The 21,250-nt window shown below is 44.3% G+C and overlaps 1 protein-coding gene across 3 annotated transcripts in view; it reads left to right on the plus strand.

Annotated features, from left to right (window-relative positions):
• Positions 1–21,250, plus strand: part of CNTLN (centlein) — a 1,032,335-nt gene that overhangs the window by 519,193 nt on the left and 491,892 nt on the right. For all 3 annotated transcript variants that reach the window (XM_029608687.1, XM_029608696.1, XM_029608677.1), the window contains exon 12: positions 16,666–16,787. In XM_029608687.1, the coding sequence (XP_029464547.1) occupies positions 16,666–16,787 (122 nt within the window). The remainder of the gene's footprint in view (positions 1–16,665; positions 16,788–21,250) is intronic.

Below are 21,250 nucleotides of genomic sequence, written 5' to 3' on the forward strand. Positions count from 1 at the left end.
TGCCCTTATGAGGTAGGGATATTAATTACCATGATTACGGCAAAGTCTGAGCGACTAGTTAATAATGGAATAAGTTCAGTTTAGTTCAGGAAAGGCTTTCATGAATAGCCACGTTTTGAATCTCTTCCTAAATGTGGGAAGGCAGGGTTCCTGTCGCAAATCTGGTGGGATGGAATTCCACAGTGTTGGTCCTGCAGTGGAGAAAGCCCTGGTTATGTGCCTCATGGATTTGGTGTGTGGTACTTGTAGGGTTTCTGTATAGGACTCTCTGATTTGTCTGTTGGACGTAAATTTTTTGAGAGGAATTTGAAGGTTGAGCTGAGAGAGTTGATGTATAGCTTTGAAAATAGTGGTTATGGACTTATATATGATTCTGTAGTGAATTGGCAGCCAGTGCAGGTCTTTGAGGATTGGTGATATGTGGTCTCTTCTCCGTGTGTTAGTTAATATTCTTGCAGCCGTGTTTTGAACCATCTGAAGGGGTTTAGTGTGAGATGAAGGAAGACCTAATAGCAAAGAGTTGCAGTAATCTAGTTTAGCAAATATTATTGATTGCAGAATAGTTCTGTAGTCATGAAAGTGGAAGAGTGGTCTTATTCTTTTTAAGACTTGGAGTTTATAGAAGCAGTCCTTAGTAGTTTGATTTATGAATGCTTTTAGGTTTAACCTGTTATCAATGATAGCTCCCAGGTTTCTTACTTGTGGAGTTTGTAAATTGAGTGGAGGATTAGTGTCGATGTTACTGTTTTCAGATGAAATTAGGAGGAGTTCGCTTTTTGAAGAGTTTAGTATTAGATTAAGGTTGGAGAGGAGTCCATCAATTTTTTTAAGACAGGTTTCCCAGAATTCTAGAGTTTTGGTGTAGGATTCTTTGACGGGGATGACTATCTGGACGTCATCTGCATAAAGAAAGTGTTTAAGGTTTAAATTAGTTAGCAGTTGGCAAAGAGGGAGCAGGTAGATATTAAAGAGCGTTGGTGAAAGGGAGGAGCCCTGTGGAACTCCCGTAGATGAAGAGTAGTGTTGAGATTCTTTGTTGTGAATTTTGACTTTGTATTTCCTGTTCCCTAAGAACGATTTGAACCATGATAGTGCTGTTCCTGTTATTCCGATGTTTGCTAATTGAATCAGTAGGATGGAATGGTTAACCGTATCAAAGGCAGCTGAGAGGTCCAGGAGGATCAGTAAATAAGTGTGACCTTTATCCAGGCCCATGATGAGGTAGTCGGTCAGGGAAATTAGTAGAGATTCAGTACTTAAAGCTTTTCTGAAGCCATATTGAGATGGGAACAGAATTTTATGTTCCTCGAGGTAGTCTGAGAGTCTGGAGTTAACTAATTTTTCCGTTACCTTGGCTATGAAAGGGAGATTGGATATAGGACGGAAATTGGTAGGATCATTAGGATTTAAGTTAGGTTTTTTTAAGAGAGGTTTGATTGATGCAATTTTCAGGTCGTCCGGGTAGATTCCTTGTGCTAGGGAACAGTTAATAATGTCTGTCAGAGCATTGGAGATTGTGTCTGGTATTAGCAGGAGAAGTTTGGATGGGATGTGGTCTAATGGGTGAGATGAAGGTTTCATTTTCTTCAATGTAGAAAGTATCTCAGTAGTAGTGATGGGTTCGAAGGATTGAAGAGTAATGTCTTTGTTGAGGTGGGAGTATGTGTTGGATGGCGTTGAGGTGTTGGTTCTCAGCTGTGTTATTAGGTTGGAGATTTTGTTGCTAAAGAAGAGGGCCAACTCCTCTGCTTTTTCTTGTGCTAGGTTGGCAGGGATGTCTGGAGTCGTGGTTTGTGTTAAATTAGATACATAGGCAAAGAGGGCTTTGGAATCAAAGATAATATGGTGGATCTTCTGTGCAAAGAAGTCCCTTTTTGTTTTTAATGTAGCGCTTTTGTATTGGTGGAGTGCGAGTTTGTAAGCAGAGAGGGAAGTCTGTGTTGGTGTTTTCCGCCATTTGCTTTCCTTCTGTCGGAGGGAGTGTTTCCGTTTTTGAAGTTCTTCTTTGAACCAGGGTTGTCTTTTAGAGGTGTTATGTTCAAATTTTTTTGTTGCCAGAGGACAGAGATTGTTAGCTGCAGTTTCTGTTATCTTGGACCAAGAGTGGAGGGCTGAGTTGGGTGAAGAGATGTCTATGAGTGGGAGTTCTGGGCCAAGATGATTGTGTAATTCCTCGGATGTGCAAGATTTCCTGTAAATGAATTCAGGTTGTGGGACAGGTTTTTTGCTTATTTGTTCTAGCAAGAAGGCGGAAGATATTAAAGTATGGTCAGACCAGGGAACAGGTTGGCATTTGGGTGGAGTAGATTGAGAGATGTTAGAGTTTACAAATATTAGGTCCAGGGTGTGACCTGCTCTGTGGGTAGGTTTGTTTATGATTTGTTTGAAGCCAATGGCCGACATGGCGGTCAGGAAAGATTTGCAATTTGTAGAGAGAATGGGGTCGTCAACGTGTAAGTTAAAATCTCCCAATATTATGGCGGGATGCTCCAGATTTAGGTAAGTTGTTGTTAATTCTAGTATGGGTGATGCATCAGATTCCAGAAGGCCTGGGGGAGCATAGATTAGAAGGATTTGCAGATTGTCAGATTTGAATAGGCCTGTTTCTATTTTTGAAGGTGAGTTAATTGGGATTTGAGTAATTTTTAGCTCTTTTTTGGCTGCTAGGAGGATACCTCCACCCCTTTTGTTCTTTCTAGGGATAGAGAAGATATCGTAGGTTTGAATTGGAAGTTGGTTTATTAGAGCGGTGTCTGTGTGTTTAAGCCATGTTTCAGTTATGGCGCAGAAGTCAGGATTTTTGTCCAAGAGAATGTCATTGAGTATTAGTGTTTTCTTGGAGAGCGATTGTGCGTTGAATAGTATCAAAGAATAAAGAGCTAGGCCTAAAGTTTGGGTGAACGGGGAAATCATGATGGGGATAAGGGATTTGTAGGTGGGTGGGTGTGAGATCAAAGAATGTTTTCCTGTGAGGAAGGTGCTTTGTTGGAGGATAAGAATTGGGAGGCCCATGGGTATTGTGGTCAGATTGTGACTGGTGGGCTGAATTGTAGTAGAGTACTAGGTCTTGAATTCTTGAGAGGTGTGTGGGTGAGAGCAGGATGGGTTTGATGATAGTTTGAAGACTGGTAGTGTTGTAGAGTTGTAGAATGTTCTGAAGGTATTGTGTGATTGGATGAGAGGCTGCTGGATGCTGATTGGATGAGAGGCTGCTGGATGCTGATTGGATGAGAGGCTGCTGGATAATGATTGGATGTATAGATTGCTGGGAGAAGGTTTGGTGAGTGTCTGCTGGAAGAAGAATTGGATGCGTGCTGGAGATTTCAGAGCTGAGTGCTAAATTAGGCTAAAGGTGATTGCTTGGGCTTTGTGTGAGATATACTTGGCATTCTAATGACAAGGCTGTGGTGTGTCCGATTGTATTTGGGAGCGTCGTCCTGACCTAGAAGGATTCTGACAGAGCTCTAGCGGTACTGGTGTGTGTTATCACCTGGCTCTGGGACGCTCCAAGGGGCGCGCTAAGGGGCAGGCCCGTTAGGTCGCGCTCCTTCGGGCGCGCGACGCCGCTGGTCGTCTCTGGAATTTAAAGGGCTTCTCCTCTAGGTCTAATAGGCTGATTCTCTTTCGGGGGCGCGGCTTGCAATTTCCCACGGCTTGTTGATTGGTGTCAGCGGGTCCCACGTGGTCTGCGGGTTGGAGCGCAGGGAGGCAGGGCCTCAATCTTGGTGGTCGGTGGGGCTTGGGTCCCAGGCAGGGCGGTGCCGACGAGGTCGAGGTGGCCGGCTGTGAGGCAGGTGAGTCGCGGCAGAAAGAGATCGCCGGCAGGGAAGGAGCCCGAATTTAAAGGGCTTACCTTTTTTTTCTTTTTTTCTTTTTCTGGCGTCAGTTCCTGCTTGTGGCTGCTACTGATTGGTGGCAGCGGGTCCCACGTGGTCTGCGGGTCGGGTCGGAGCGCAGGGAGGCAGGGCCTCAATCTCGGTGGTCGGCGGGGCTTGGGTCCCAGGCGGGGCGGCGCCGACGAGGTCGAGGTGGCCGGCTGTGAGGCAGGTGAGTTGCGGCAGAAAGAGATCTTTTCTTCTTCCCGTGCGTTTACTGATCATTACTTCCTCTTATGGGTGGCAGGGGTGGGAAGAAGAAAAGGCCATGTTGTTTTTGCCAGAGTACTGCTGCCATTTCCCTCTGAGCATGAATGTGCTGATAGCCCGGGCAGGAATGGCAGCAGTGTTCATTGAAGAACTGTGTGTGTCTCACTGGGTTGGAGGAGGGTAGAGCAGCGGGAGACCAGGAACTATACAAGACACCTGCTGGTGCTTGGCAACCCACTGATGTATCACAGCACACCATGTTGAGAACTTCTGCTTTAAAAGATTGCTTTAAAAGATGAGAAAGCTTCACGAAAGCTGATTCTGCAGCAAGTTGTCAATTCTATAGCAAATTGTTAATTATGTGGCAACAAGATAATTATTTAGTTTCTTCCATGGCTGCTGTTAGGATTAGTGGGTGTCTGGGCCCTGGGCTGAGGTGAGAGATGGTACCGCCCATGGGGAGCAGCCCTGTCAGCCTCACCGTCGGGAAGCGAGGTCTCAGTTGACGTCAGACACAGTACAAGTATAGAGTATTTATTAAAGAGAAAGAGCAACACTACCCGCGGAGCAGGGGGAGCCAGAAAAAGTCTCTCAGACACTGAGGTCTCTCTACACCTCTACACCTCTGCAGAGATGGTAATTGGCTCTCTACACCTCTGTAGAGATGGTAATGGTCCGCAAAGCAGGTACACCGATGAAGTCCTCTGTAGTGCTGGTATTGGTTCACCACTTGGGGTACACCGATGAAGTCCTCTGTAGAGATGGTAATGGTCCGCAGAGCGGACTCCACCGGAGAAGTCCTCAATAGAGAAGGTAATGGTCCGCAGAGTGGGGTACACCGGAGAGGTCCTCAGTAGAGAAGATAATGGTCCGCAGAGTGGGGTACACCGGAGAGGTCCTCAGCAGAGAGGGTAATAGTCCACAGAGCGGAGTACTCACGGCTGTAGTAGCGATGGTTTCCAGGAAAGCCCCGGAGAATGGGGCAGGCAGAAGTCCAAGGTGTTAGGCCCTCCAAGGAGCGGATAGCCAGAGACGAAGGAGAGGCCCCTGAGGAGCGGGTACCCAGAACGTCTCACGCCTCGGAAGTAGAAGTTGAAACGAAGGGTCCTTCAGTGAGTGAAGAGGAATTAGCAAGAGGGAACTCGTTGCCAAGTCGTAAGTAGGCAGGGCCAGCCGGCTTAAATGTGCAGGAGGATTGACGTCATCCAGAGGGGATGCCCCCGCGGTTCACGCCTTGACGTGCTTAAGACTGGCCCATGCGCTCACGCGCGGCTAAGTGACTCCAAAGGCAAGATGGCGGTCAGCGGCGTCAGTACCGTCCTGGGAGGCCTGGGAGCAGTAGGCAGGCTGGTGATGGCTGGCTGAGGCCGCAAGTCTTCCCAATGGAGTCGGAGATGTGAAGGAAGAGGCGCGCAACAGCGGTTGCAGCCACCTGTGACCGACAGGCGTAACAGTACCCCCCTTATTAGGGCTTTCTTAGATGAGAGGTATGGAATTGTTTGATCAACTTCTTGTCAAGAATATTGACTGCAGGCTCCTAGCTATTTTCTTTGGGGCTGAATCCTTCCCACGAAATGAGATATTCTCAATGCTTCCCAAGCTTCTTTACGTCCAAGATGTCTTCAACCTGTTACGTTATATCCTCTTCTGAAGCCAGAGGTTGGGGCTCATGAGGTTTCTTGGAGAATTCTGATAGGATGAGCGGTTTTAATAGCGAGATGTGGAAGGCGTTATGAATCTTGAGTGATGTAGGTAGACGAATGCTGTAAGTGACCTGGCCCAGCCAGCGAAGTACCGGAAATGGCCCGATGTATCTGGGAGCAAAGTGGGCTGAAGGTATAGCTTTAGACAAATAAAGCAGGTGCTGAGCCACACCTTGTCTCTGGGGTTCAACTGGGGAGCTGACCGATGATGGGCATCATAGAACTTCTTTGATTTCAAGGCAGTTTGCTGGAGAAGTTGTTTGGTGTGCTCCCAAAGTTGATGGAGTTCTTGTGCAGAGACTTGCGATGCCGGAGAAGGTACAGGCAGAGGAATTGGAAGAGGAGGCAGAGGCTGGTGTCCGTACACTACTTGGAAGGGGGATGACCTGGTGGATGCAGACTGATGAGAGTTCAAGGCGAACTCGGCCCATGCCAAATAGTCGGACCAGTCATTCTGCCAAGAGTTCACATATGCCCACAGGAGCTGCTTCAGGGTGCGATTTGTCCTCTCTGTCTGTCCATTGGCCTGCAGGTGATAAGCCAATGTGAGGTCCAGGGCAATGTCGAATTTTTTTCACAGCGACCTCCAAAACCTGGCCGTGAATTGAATGCCCTAATCCGAAAGTATGTGTCTTGGGAGCCTGTGCAGGCGGAAGATGTGGCGAATAAATAGATTAGCTAGCTCCAGGGCAGAAGGAATACCAGGTAGCACCACGAAGTGAGCCATCTTCAAAAATCGGTCCACGATGACCCAAATATTGGTATGGCTACTGGAAGGGGGTAGGTCCACAATGAAATCCTTGGCTATGTGTGTTCACGGCTCACTAGGTGCAGGAAGAGGTTGTAAGAGACCCCAAAGATGGCCTGTCGGCGGCTTCTGATGGGCGCAAGTGGGACATGATTCCACATATGCTTGGGAATCCTTCTTCATGGTTGGCCACCAATAGAATCTTTGGAATGTGGAGAGTGTTCTAGCTTGTCTGGGATGACCAAAGAGTAAGGAATCATGCGCCCAGCAGAGGATTTTTTTACGAAGGTATCGTGAGACCACCATCTTCCCAGCTGACACTGTGAGTGTGGTGGAGAGGAGAATTTTAGTCAGATCAATGATGTGCCGAAGGACATCTGGATCATCATCTGTGGGGAACAAACGAGAGAGGGCATCACCTCGTACATTCTTATTGGCTGGCCGTTATCGAAGTAAAAAATTGAACTGAGTAAAAAAAAAAAAAGAGACCAGCAGGCTTGCTTATGGTTAAGGCGTTGAGCATGGTGTAGGTACTCGAGGTTCTTGTGGCCAATATATACTGTTATTTGGTGCTGCGCTCCCTTGAGCCAGGGACACCACTCTTCAAAGGCTAATTTGATCGCCAGCAATTCCTTGTCCCCGATTCCATAATTTCGCTCTGCTGAGGAGAAGCTTCGGTAGAAGAATGCTGGCTGAGGACTGCACCGACACTGATGTCAGAGGCGTCTACTTCAACGATGAAAGGTCGTTGGGGATCAGGATGGCACAGGCATAGCTCTTGCAAAAATGCTACTTTAAGCTTCTGGAAGGCAGAGACGGCCTCGGGTGACCACACAGAGGGATTGGCTCCTTTTCATGTCATAGCTGTGAGTGGGGTGGTTAAGGTCGAATAGTGATTGATGAATGACCTGTAGTAATTGGTAAAGCCCAGAAATCTTTGGAGTGCTTTAAGACACATGGGTTGAGGCCACTCCCGGATGCTCTTAGTCTTTTGTGGATCCATCTGGAACCCCTGGCTAGAGACCACATAGCCCAGGAAAGGGACGGACTCCTTGTGGAAAGAACATTTCTCCAGCTTGGCATACAACTGATTGTTCCATAAGCGTTGCAGAACGTGGGTGTCATCCTGCTGGTGGCTCTGGAGGTCCTGCGAGAAAACCAGGATGTCGTCTAAATAGACTACCACACAACTGTAGAGCATGTCTCTGAAGACATGCTCTACAGTTGTGTCGTGCCATTGCAGAGGCTAAACGGCATGACCAGATATTCAAAATGGCGGGTGTTAAATGCAATTTTCTATTCATCGCCCTGGCGTATCCTAATCAAATTCTAAGCCCCTCTGAGGTCCAATTTGGTAAATATCTTGGCCTCCTGGAGCCTGTCAAAAAGTTTGGATATTAGTGGCAGGGGGTAGCGATCCTTTTGTGTAATTTCATTTAAGCTGCGGTTATCTATGCACGGTCGGAGGGAGCCGTTCTTTTTCCCTACAAAAAAGAATCCTGCTCCGGCGGGAGATCTGGAAGGCCGAATGAAGCCTTTTTCCAAATGTTCTTGTATATACTTGGACATGGCCTTCGTTTCAATCAGTGAAAGTGGGTAGACTCTTCCACAAGGAGGCTCAGTGTTGGGCAGTAAATTTATAGCACAATCAAAAGAGCGATGAGGGGGTAGAGTATCTGCGGTTTTCTTTGAGAACACATCCTGGAAGGAGGAATACTGAGGTGGAAGTCCCGGAATGGAGGTCGTGGTGGCTAGGCAGGGCGTCGGTGACACGATCTCCAAACATTTTTTGTGGCAGGAGTCACCCCATTGGGACAATTGCAGAGTGTTCCAATTAAATTGAGGAGTGTGTAGCTTCAGCCATGGTAGTCCGAGAGCCACCAGATGTATAGCTTTGTCCAGTATCAGAAAGGAGATGGTCTCTGTGTGCAGAGATCCTGTGCGAAGTCGAATGGGAATCATGGGGAAGGCGACTTCGCCTGGTAACGGTTCGCCATGAATAGATGAGAGTAGTAATGGCGTTGGCATACGGACGGTGGAAATCTGAAGGTGGTCTACGAGTTGACGGAGGATAAAATTTCCATCGCCTCCGGAGTCGACCAGTGCCAGGGTGTGAAATTCCTGAACGTCTGAATTAATGGAGACAGGCAGAGTTAATGGAGGAGAGGATGCAGTCAGGCCTGGGAGTTTCCCGGATGGAGTGGACAGGAGGGTACCGCATGACCTGATTGTCCACAATACATGCAGAGGCCAGACCTCTGGCAGTGATGCTTCTCCTTTGAGGATAGATGACTATGGCCCATTTGCATTGGTTCCTCATCCTCTGTGCCTATAGTGGTAGCAGTCAGGGAGATGATGTAGGGCGAGTGCCTGGAGCACCAGAAGCCATCCTCTTGGCTCCTCTGACCTCTTGGGACTGCTCATGGAGATGGCGGTCTATGCGATCAGCGAGGTCAATGAGGGAGTTCAAGGCCTCAGGGAGTTCTCTTGCAGCTAGCTCGTCCTTGATACGCAGACTCAGGCTTTCAAGGAATATGGCACATAGGCAGTCCAAGTCCCAGTGCAACTCAGACGCGAGAGTCCTGAATTCGATGACGTAATCAGTCAATGATCTGGAACCTTGTTGCAAATGTAGGAGCGTGGAGCCGGAGATGACCTTTTGACCTGGGACATCGAATACAGAGTGAAAAAGGGCAAGGAAGCCCGGCAAGTCATTGAGGATTGGGTCCGTTCGCTCCCAGAGAGGTGATGCCTAGGCCAATGCTTTTCCATCTAGAAGGGATAAAATATAAGTAGTCTTGGACACTACATCAGAAAAATATGCAGATTGTATATGAAAAGTGCATGTTACGCTGGTTCAAGAAGCCCCTAAACAACAAGGGGTCACCTGCAAAATGAGGAGGTGCCAGCAGGGGTACTGGAGGCCAGAAGGGTGATACATGTGAAGCTGAATTAGGCTTGGCAGGCGTCGGAACGGAGTCCAGCTGATTGCTCAGTTGGTTTATGGTGCTAGCCAAAGCTCTAGAATCTTTTGCTATTCTGTGATTCGCTGGGCCAAGCCAGGGATGGCCTGAATTGCCGAGACCTGTGCCGGGTCCATGGACTTGGCAATCTCTTAGGATTAGTGGGTGTGTGGGCCCTGGGCCGAGGTGAGAGATGGTACCGCTCACAGGGAGGAGCCCCGTGAGCCTCACCGTCGGGAGGCGAGGTCTCAGCTGATATCAGACACAGTGCAAGTCTAGAGTCTTTATTAAAGAGAAAGAGCAGCACTACCCATGGAGCGGGGGGTGCCAGAGAAAGTCTCTCAGACACTGAGGTACCACTGGTCAGTGGAATGGGGGATACCCAAGGAGGGTACCTCAGAGCAGATGGTAATGGTCCGTGGAGCAGGGTACACCAATGAAGTCCTCTGTAGAGATGGTAATGGTGCGCAAAGCGAGGTACATTGATGAAGTCCTCTGTAGTGGTGGTAATGGTCCGCCACGCGGGGTACACCGATGAAGTCCTCTGTAGTGGTGGTAATGGTCCGCCACACAGGGTACACCGATGAAGTCCTCTGTAGACATGATAATGGTCCGCAGAGCGTGGTACACCGGAAAGGTTCTCAGTAGAGATGGTAATGGTCCGTAGTGCGGGATACACCGGAGAGGTCCTCAGTAGAGAAGGTAATGGTCCGCAGAGCGGAGTACTCACAGAGTACTCACGGCTGGAGTAGTTACCAGACACCATTTGCACCAGGGCGAACAGGCCCTGCACAGCTTGGACTGCAAAAGACCCTTAACCTTCTATCTGAGCAGACAGAAGCCCATAGAAATGTCCATTCCATGTTTTGTTTCTTATGAAAGGAATAATTTGGGCATTGCTGTTGCCTAACAGATACTCTCTAATTGGCTCGCAGACTACATCTCTTCTGTTATGCCCAGGTAGGACTGCATCTTAGAGGCCATGTCAAGTCTCACTTTGTTCGAGCCATGGCAGCATCAGTGGCCCACTTGCGAGCAGTCCTTATTGAGATCTGCAAGCCTGTGACTTGGAGTTCTCTTCACACATTCACATTTCACTATTGCTTGGATAGGGATGGCCGACGCGATAGGTTTGGCTAATCTGTCCTTCAGAACTTGTTTGACATGTAGAACCTGACTCTGTTCCTGCCTAGGTCCCGTTGTTTGGGATCAGGCTGTCTCCCCATCTTGTTACTACCAACACCAATGTTGTGCCCATTGGCACCTGTTTGAGTATTTTGTTTTTCCGCTTTTTTGCTGAGTGACAGCCTGTAGCTAGGGATTCAGCCATGTGTGAGGATTACCATTCTGCTTGTCCTCATTGAAAGCAAAGTTGCTTACCTGTAACAGGTGTTCTCCAAGTTCAGCAGTATGTTAGTCCCCATAAAACCAGCCCACCTCCCCAGGGAGTTGGGTTTCCTTTTGTTTTTATTTTATCCTTGTATTCTATATTATAAGACTGAAGGGGACTCTGCGTGTACTTGTGCTATAATGATGCTAGGCATGCCCAATGAGGCCAAGTCAAAGTTCTCCAAACTTTGACATAAGTTTTCTGTGCCGGGTTCCATCCAATTATGTCTCCCATGTGTGAGGATTTACATCATGCTGTCCTTGGAAAACACCATTTATAGGTATGCAACTCTGCTTTTTGGAACAATTGCAAGGCATTTTCAAAAGAAGAGTATCTTCACCAACACAGCATATTGCAGCAAGTATGTGTTTAAAACTGGCTTTACCAATCCTCTATCTACTGCACAAATGTATCCACATATTCTAGCACCCCTGCACTCATTCTTCTCACACTCTTGTACTCAGATCCATCATTCTACTCCAAGGATAAGCCGGAGTGCACTCCTAACAAATTTGGTGACATTTGATGGAGCCTAGCCCAGAATGTTAATGTTAAAGTTTCTAGAGCTTTGTGCCCTACTGGACATAGGCAGGCTGGCATGCTACTACGCATCCACTTGGGGACTTCTCATTCCCTTCTTTTTTGCTGAGCCCACTGCTTTTTTCTTAAGGGTTTTTTCTTTAGATGAGGAAAGAATGGTACATCACAGGGCATGGTGGTCTTTTCTCCCTTGTCCCTAGGTAGGTTTTTTGGCGGTTTTTTGTAAGCTTCCATTCCATTGTTGTGTCCCAAGAATGCACCAATCACCTGCAGTTGAGTTTGATTTTGCCTCTTTAGTTTTTCATCTGGCTATGGATAAGTCTACTTGAGACATTCTCTATGCGACAGGGTCATGTCTGTCATGGACACCAATGAAAGATATGTACTGTATCTAAGGGTATCACATGACATCCCAGGGTGTTGTCAGTGCACAATTATGACCCTACGGGCTGCAGGTCCCAGCTGGAGTTCATGGAGGAACACTTTGAACAATGTGAGTCCAGCCAATCAACATTGGTACTGAGATACCCAGGAGCTGCACTGAATGCTGGTGATGCATCGACGTCAGAAGGACATCAAACCCTCTCAACATTGAGCATTAGGAAAGATCACAGGATCAGACTGTTGTTTTTATTACTGTCCAAAAAATGTCAAGAGTTTGGCTGTTTTGGCTCTGGCATTGGAATTCCAATAGCAAGCAAAGGCAAGAAAGCAATGGTCTCTGTCAATGCACAATGACTGGAGCAGGGGCATTCTGGTTGCACAGCAATATGATAGCAGAAAAAGACCATATCGCCCATCTAGTCCACCCATCTGCCCAACTAATTAGCTTTAGAATTCCTATCACTCCCTCAGAGGTCCCCTGTATTTATCCCATGCTTTCTTGAATTCAAATGCTATTTTTGTCTCTACCCCTCCACTGGGAAGCCTTTCCATGCATTCATTATCTTTCATATAATTAAATATTTCCTGAGTCTGTTCTCTTTCACCCTTATCCCATGACTCTTCATTCTAGAGCCTCCTTTCTATTGAATAAGGCCCACCTCCTGCACATGATAACCTTTGAGATGTTTACATGTCTTTTTCTGTTTTCATCCTACATCATTTCTATTTCATGCTACATCAGTCCAGGAATCCATACAGAACATAAGGATTTGCAATACTGGGATTTGTCACACTGAGGGTCCATCAAGTCCAGTCTCCTTTTACAAGCAATGGCAAATCCCGGTCACAAGTACCTGACAAGATCCCAAACAGTAAATAGATTCCATACTGCTGTCGCGCAGTGGTAAGTAATGGCTATTTCTGTAGTCTACTTGGTTAATATCAGTTTATTAACTACTTCTCTATGAACTTGTCCAAACTTTTTTAAACCCAGCCATGCTAACTTCTTTAACCATATCCTCCGATAATGAATTCCAGAGCTTAATTGTACATTGAGTGAAAAAGAATTTTCTCAGATTTGTTTTAAATGTGCTCCTTACTAACTTTATGGCTAAAGCTTTGGAAACAAAGTAGGATGGAATGGTTGTTTCTCTTAATGGAGCAAAGTAAATAGTGGAGTACCCCAGGGATCTGAATTGGCATTTGTGTTTTTAATATTTATATACAATATAGAAAAGGGAGCGATGAGTGAGGTGATTCATTTGGAGATGATACAAAATTACTCAGAGTTGTTAGATCATGAGCTAATTTTTAGAAATTGCAAGACAACCTTCAAAGGCTTGGGGATTGTGCATCTGGCAGATTAAATTTAATGTGGACTAGTGCAAAGTGATGTATATAGGGAAGAATAATCCAAATTATAAGTTCATGATGGATTCCTTTTTAGGAGTCACCACTCAGTAAAATAATTTTGAAATCATTATGGAAAATACTTAGAAATTTTCCAGCCAGGGCATTTTGGCAGTCAAAATAGCAAATGGAATGTAAAATATTATGAAGAAAGCAATTGAAGATAAAGCACAGGATATCTTAATGCTTCTGTTTGGACCCATGGTGCACAAACACCTTGAATATTGTGTACAGTTGTGGTAACACCATCTAAAAAAATATAGCAGAAGTAGAAGAGGTACAAAGGTTGACCAAAATGATAAAAGGGGATTGAAGGCTTCCCTATAAGAGATAGCTAATAGGTTAGGCTCATCACTCTGCAGAAATGATGGCTGAGAGGAGGTTTGATATAAAGGTCTATAAAAATTTGAGTTGGGTGGAATGGGTAAATTAGGAATGGTTATTTACTCTTTCAAATAGTACTAGGACTAGGGGACACTCCATGAAACTAATAGGTAACACATTTAAGAAAGTATGTTTTCACTCATCTCACAAGTAAACTGTGGAATTTGTTGTCAGAGTTTGTGATGAAAGCAGTTAACATAGCTGGATTTTAGAAGTATTTAAACAAGTTCCTGGAGGAAAAGTCCGTAAGCCACTGCTTATCTCTGTTTGTAAGCAAGAAGAATTGGATCTGTTTTGGGAGATCCTGCTCAGTACTTGTGACCGGAATTGGCTTCCGTCAGACGATATACTGGGCTTGATGGACCTTTGGTCTAATCTAGTTTGGCATTTCTTATGTAAATGGTCTTTCTATCATCTACCCCCATGACCACATTCTATTGAACGTCATCCTCATATTTATGGAACTGTATTTTGAATCATCTAATTTAATCTCCCAGTGATTTTCAAAACATGTTGACTAACATTGGAGACAGCAGGGAGCCCTTTGGTATACCATACACTAAGCTGGAATGTGAAGATTTACACTCCCTAAGGACCACCTGCTGCATGCAGTCTTTCAGGAATGATCTAAACCAATTCAATACAGTTTTACGTAAACCTAAGATGACAGCCTAGCTAGCAGTAGCTGATGATCCAGCAGGACAAAAGCAACAGTGAAGTCCAGCAATATCAGCACTGAAAATAGGCCCTTGTCCATGTCCTGAAGTAGGTAATCAATATAGGCAACCAGCAACACTTCCTTCCTTAACCAGCTCAGAATCCAGATTGGCATAGGTCTAAGATGTCTTGATCATAAAGATGTTCCTGGGCTTGAGATAGAATTACCCACCAAAAATGGAGCATTAGAAATTGGTAGAACATTTTCCAGTGCCCCTGAATCTAAAGATGGCTTTTTCAGGATTTGATGAATATTTGCTTGCTTGACACCTGACGGAACCATTCCATCTTTCATAGAGGCATTGGCAATTAAACTTACCTGGTCACTGACCCTATCTCTTAGCTGCTTTATGAAATAAAGCGGTACATGATCCAATGATGAAGCAGAGGATATAGTAGCCAATATATACTTTACCATGATAGAAACATAGAAATGTGATAGTTAAGAAAGATCAAACAGCTCATCTAGTCTGTCCATCCATACTAACTACTCAGCTCTACAATCCCTACCACTTCCTCAGATATCTCCTGTGCTTATGCCTTGCATTCTTGAATTCAGATACTATCCTTGTCTCCACCATCTCCATCCTGTCTGTAAAGAAATGTTTCCTGTTTACTCCTGAGTCTATCTCTTTTCACCCTCATCCAATGACCCCTTATTCCACAGCCTCTTTGCTTTTGAAGGAAGCCTACCTTCAGAGCATTATCTTGGGGTATTTAAACATCTCTGTCTTATCTGCCCTGTCCCTTCTTTCCTCTAGGGTATACATGTTTAGATCTTTAAATCTATCCCTATATGTTTTAGAAAGAAGACTACTGACCATTCTAGGAGCCACCCTCTGGACCGATTCCATCCAGTTTATATGGAAATTCATCAAATCGAAGGTGCAGTCTCCAGAATTCAACACAGTATTTCAAATGAGGTCTCACCAATAATTTATAGAGGGTTTAGTCTGGTTATACTCTCCAGTGATGCACAAGTTTCCAGTACTGTTTATGGACGCTCAGAGGACTGAGGCCATCAGTTTCATTCAAGCCGTTATCTGGAACATTTTATGAAGAAAAAAATTGAATGAGTTTATCTTAGGTCTCTCCAGATAAAGTTGGGGGTCTCTATATACTTGAATTTCCTAGACTGTTTACTATTCTAAACAGGTCTTTAGTCTGTTTGGCTATATAATTAATTATTTGCCTTATCAATTTATTTTTAATACAGTTTCTTCTGCTTTTTACATCTCTGTCTATCTCCTACTAAATCATAGCTGACCCATGCCCTTTCCTGCCTTCTAGCTTCCTGCTTTTAAAGAAGGAGATCCTCCGTAAACCATGGCAATCACTTTCAGTTGTGATTCTGCACTAGCTGAGAGATATATTGAATTACCCTTTATTAAAAAAAAACCCCAAAAAAACTATAGGCATTCTGTTTTCATCAAGCATTTGGAATGAGCTGATACATGGGGTAATTATCTGATCACATGAGGAAAGTTGCAGAAGTATGCAGTTGTGATTTCTGTTTATTTAAATGTTTGTTGAAATTTGTTCCTGTTTTAATCTTTTTTGTTTTTAATTTTATGAAGTATCCTACCTAGAACATCATATGTCAGCTTAGACAAGATAGAAAAACTTTTAAATAAAATAAATAAGATTGCTAACCTGATACGTTCTCTGTTTAGTTAAGTACTCCTTGCATGTCAGCATTCTCTCATACTCTGCAATTTATTAATGTGTTCATGTATTTTTTTTTTCTTGCTATAAGTGATTTCTTAGGTGTGTGAGTGTTGGAGATTTCTCTAATTGAACCCTATTGAGCTGGGTGAATATATGTTGTAGAGAGTATGCAAATATGGCTGGGTAAAGATTGATGTGTGGGCATATGTGTTTTGTTTCTTTCCCTAAGTGCTGATGATGTGGTCTAAACTTGCTCAGTACAAATTCCTTGGCTTTTTCTATATGAAAATAATATTGTTAAACAATTTTGCATATCAGGAAAGGGATAATGAAGGTTGTGCATATTGTAATAAGACAGTGCATTCTGTATTTTGTGGTCAAGTGGGATCCTATGTGATTAATTACACATGCTTTATTGTCAGGTTCACCTTTTGACCTCCCGCCCAGTCTCTGTTTAAATGGTAAACAGCATTTAAAAAAATGTTTTTTCCAAACAGCTAATCATATCAACTAGTTTTACAAATACAATTTTTCTTTTTAATTTTGTTTGTCCAAGGCTGTTTGCCTGTACCGTGAACAGATACGTACTGTACTTTAATTCTATTCTTAATGTGAAATACTATAGATTTTATTGAACATTTATGCTTTTCTTTTTTGTATGTGTATTACACAGATCCAAGAAAATGTTGAACTGAAAAAAGCCCATGAAAATCGCAAAGAGAGACTTCAAATGTTACAAACAAACTACAGAACAGTTAAACAACAATTAAAACAGTTGGAAGAAGGATGCATCAGGTTAAGTTTATTCCTGGGGAAATTTTGCACAATGCAGAATTTGCACAGAATTTCTGTGCAGAATTTGACAAGGGATCAGGAAGCAGGGCTGAGAGCTAGGGCCCAAGTGGGCCAGAATAAGATAGAAGCATGACGAAGAACATTGGTCCTTAGAGGAAGGAGGTGGAGTATAAAACATCATACCAATGGTTAAATGAGGAAGGAAGCAGCAAGAAAACAACCTGCATGGTTGGAAGAGAAGAGTTGTGAAAGCATCAATCTGTGTGGGCCGGGAGGAAAAGTCTCTGCTGCATGGATTACTTGAAGACAGCTGCTTTTTCATTGTACTGCATGCTGAGATAGAGGAGGGAGAGGCAGAAGTTGAGCAAGGTGGGGGAGAGTAAGGGTTTGAGCTTGACAAGGAAGGAAAGAGAAAGCTGGGGTTTTGAAACCTTGTGGGAAAGGAGGGGAGAGCCTAAGATGGAGGTGGGGGTTTTAAGCCTGAGATGGGTTGTGGAGAGATAGCTAAAGCAGAGAGTTTGAGGATGGAGAGGGTAGGGGATTTGAGTCTGTGAGAGAGAGAAAGAAAGAGCTGGGGAGGGGTTTGTGTCTAATGGAGGTGGAGGGAATTAGAAGTCTGGGAGGTGTTGAGTTTTCTTCGGAGGAGGAGGGAGATAGAGCTAGCAGTTTAGCCTGGTGGGAAAGAGCAAGAACTGAGGGTGATGCTGATGGTGGTGGGGTTCAGTTTAGATAAGTGAGAGGCAGCTAGCAAAGATTTGAGTCTGGGGGGAGGGAAGAAAGGAGAGCTGGGGGCGAGGCTGAGTATGGATGGATGGATGGGGGAAAGAGAACCGGGGGGGGGGGGGCATTGAGCTTGATGGTGGAGAGAGCTGATGGGGGCAGGGGTCCAGCCTGCTTCAGGGAGAGAGAGAGCTAAGGAAAAAGTGGAGGAGGAGCGTTGGTGGGGAGGCATGACCTTATGATGTACAGTACTCTTGGTATAAGCCTGCTTTAAAAAATGTGAAATTCTTTATCTTTGAGTAATATTCCTTTCTGTATTGCATTTAATTAATAGTCAAACATATATTTTATTATTATGACAAATAATTTATACCTAATTTTGCAGAATTTTTGTGTTGTATGCAGAATTTCTACAGGAGTATATCTTGTAACGTCCTTATACACATCATAGTATAAGTTGAGAATGCAACAAGTATTACATGGTTTGAAATGTGGTCAACTAATCAGAGAAGCATAGTTTATAATCCTTTCTTCCACTTAAGAATTGTAAGAAAATATTAAAAATAATATTTGAGAAAAAAAATACATTATTAGACTTTTTCAGTTAGGATCTCACACCAAATTCATTAGCAGTTCAGATATGATGGTATTGTATATTAGTTCTATCAAATCCCCAGTAGATTGATTTCTGAATAATATGTGTATTTTATGATTAAACAAAGTAAGGATAATTTTATATCAGGCTGCTTGTATAAAATACTTGCAGATTTTATCCCAAATTTTCAAAGCAGACTATTTCTTAGCTTCCAGTCAGATTAATCTAGAACAAGTGGGTTATGCACTTCTACCAACAGATGGAGATGAAGCAAACTGATGTTACCCCTGCAGTGACATCAGCCTGCCAGTATTCTCCATCTCCAGCAGATGGTAGATGTGCATCTCCCTACTGGGGATTGCTTCATTTTCTAAAAGGAAAATTAAGGATATTACATTGCCCCAATATCCTGTGATGATATCAAAAGGACTCTCCACCAGTTGAGAATTCCTGAGACAATTTCCATGGTCCCTCAGATGAGTGCCTTGGTCCGGTAGCTGTTTTTTTCAGCCAGCGTGGATTAGCTGCTTAACGGCTGAAAGGCAGAGGGTGCAGGAAGTCGAACATGGCAGTGACAGCATATGTCCTCTCCCCCTGCAGCGGGAGACTATCTTTGTTCTCAGCCAGGTAAGACTCAGCTCAGGTAAGTTTATAAAAAAAAAATAAAAATCTTTACAGAGACGTAAAAGGAGGCGTTTTGTAATGTAGGACTCCCTATTTTTTTTAGTTTCTGTGTTCAGCGCACCATTTCGACATTCGTCCCGCTCTGTGGGAAGTTGAGGGATGTGGGCAGCCTGGTGGGTTGAGTGGCCTCCTTAGGCTATGCCCTGCTCTGAGGCTTTTCGCTACATGCCGTGAGGTATGCCACAATGGCTTTTTGCACCCTTTTCTTAGGGTGCTCTCTATAGGATTGTCGGTTTGGCTTGTGTGTTTGGCTGTGCGTCCAGGTTGTGCATCCAGTTTTTGGATGCTTAGTCGGGCCTTGTATTCTGTGCATCTTAGTTTAGCGGCTTCTTAAGTGGCCGCACGTTACCTCTGCGCCTGTTTCAATGTGTCCCTATACTTATGGCACTTAAGTTTTGGGACGCCTATGTTTTGGGCGCCTGGGTGGGAGACACCTAAGTGTTAGCAGCCCAATTTTTGGACACCTAGGTTGGATGCCTAGTATTTTTGGATGTATAAAAAAAAAACCAAACAGCTAGATGCATGCCTCCGGCCGCTGCGTAAGTGCACTATCGGCCATAATGGCGCTAAACCTAAGTGCCTTTCTCTTCGCACTGCCTGTCATATGGGCATCTCAGCCAGGAGTGCCTGCTAACTTTTGCCAGCACTGTTTGGAGGGGATCAGGGGGAATTGCCTCTTTTTGATTTCACGAAGCCTGGTTCTTCCCAGCCGGATATAGGCCTGGGCACAGACAGCTCAGGTGGGGCGCCTGATTTTGGAACTCCTCTTACTGGTTCCTCAGCAGGGGATGGTAGCTCAGTGTGTCCACCCCAAGTACCTCCTGGATTCGATGCTTCTACTTTTTCGTGGATAGAGTTTTTTTCAGGGATTGCAATCCGTTGTCCAGGCACAATCTTCACTCTCTAATGCTCCCAAGGTGGAGTCGCAGACAGGAACCTTGCTAGGACCTACTGTTAAGCACTGGAGTATCAATGGGACTTTCCGATGGTGATCCAGATTGCACGGATGATGATAAAATTCCTCCAGGTTAGAACTGTATAGAACCATGCTACGGTTCTTTCATAAGGATGAACTGCCAGCTCTGATTTCCCAGACCTTGAAAATCTTGGAGTTCCGGGAGCAGAAGCTGTGACTGAGCCGAAAAAAAAATCCCATTTTGGTTTCCTTGCGTAAGGCCTCTTGTTTTTTTCCCAGTGATGGAAGCCATTCAAGAATTAATTGATCTTGAGTGAGGTAGCCCAGAGGCAAGTTTCAAAAAGGGTCAGGTTTTGGAAGGCTTGTACCCTCTGGATCCAGTGGTAAGAGAGCATTTACGTTTTCCAAAGATGAATGCACTTGTGTGTGCAGTCTCCAAGTGGACCACTATTCCTGTGGAAGAAAGAGTGGCCATAAAGGATTGAGGTTAAAGCATTTGATGCTCTGGCAATGACCTTGGAGATTGCTTCTTATTCCCTGGTGGCTCATTCTTGTTTGCTTCTCTCCCTAGAGATTGATGATTCTGGGGTGAACTCCAGGGCAGTTCTGGATGCAGCTGCTGCTTTTTTGGCGGATGTGGGCTGGGTTTGCTCTGCTCTTCAGCCATAGGAGTGGCTTCCATAGTAGCGGCCAGGCATCAATTATGGCTGAGGAATTGGTCAGCTGATATGACCTCTAAGGCTAACCTTATCAGATTTCCTTTTTTTTTAAATTTACTATTTATTAATTTTTTCAATGATAACATACATTGAATGGAAAAAATATAGCATAATACAGAAATCTTTAAATTCTCACTCATAATTATAAACACACATTTTTATGCCCATTACTAGCCCTCAAATGGTGGGAGATCTATCACAAGAGGACGACTTTTCTTTTACAAAGAAATAATAAACTTAAATGTAAGCGCTACAAAGAGGGACAATATTACTACATAGGACGGTCTGGTTCCTAATAAGAGGTCAACAAACAATCGCCAGTTCAAACTTTAACATCTGCCATTTCAACATCTTTATCATTAAGAAATTGTTTTAAATGGGAGGGCAAAAAAAAGGTATATGTAAAGTCTCTTATTTTCACAATACATTTGCAAGAAAATTTAATAAAGAATTGGGCTCCCATTTTCAAAGCCCTGGGCTTTAATTCCAAAAACTCTTTTCTTTTAAGTTGTGTTTCCCTAGCCAAGTCCGGAAAGTCCTGAACTCTAAGCCCAAGAAACGGTTCCTGCTGGCTATGGAAATATGCTTTTAAAACCCAGTCTCTGTCCAAGTCAAGAAGGAAAGTTATCATCAAAGTTGCAGGTTGTGGTATTTCCTCTGAAGAAGTTTCAAGAATCTCCGTCAGATTTTATAGGGGAAAGCTGTTGCACTTCAGTATTTCCACTAGATTTTTTTTTTTCTTACAGGCAAGTAATTTATCCTTGAAATAGGTGGTAAAATTTCTTTTGCTATCTTCAAATTATCCACTGCGTATTGTTTCCATAATTCA

Source organism: Rhinatrema bivittatum, chromosome 1 (assembly GCF_901001135.1).
Source record: "Rhinatrema bivittatum chromosome 1, aRhiBiv1.1, whole genome shotgun sequence".
In the NCBI taxonomy this organism is placed as follows: domain Eukaryota; kingdom Metazoa; phylum Chordata; class Amphibia; order Gymnophiona; family Rhinatrematidae; genus Rhinatrema; species Rhinatrema bivittatum.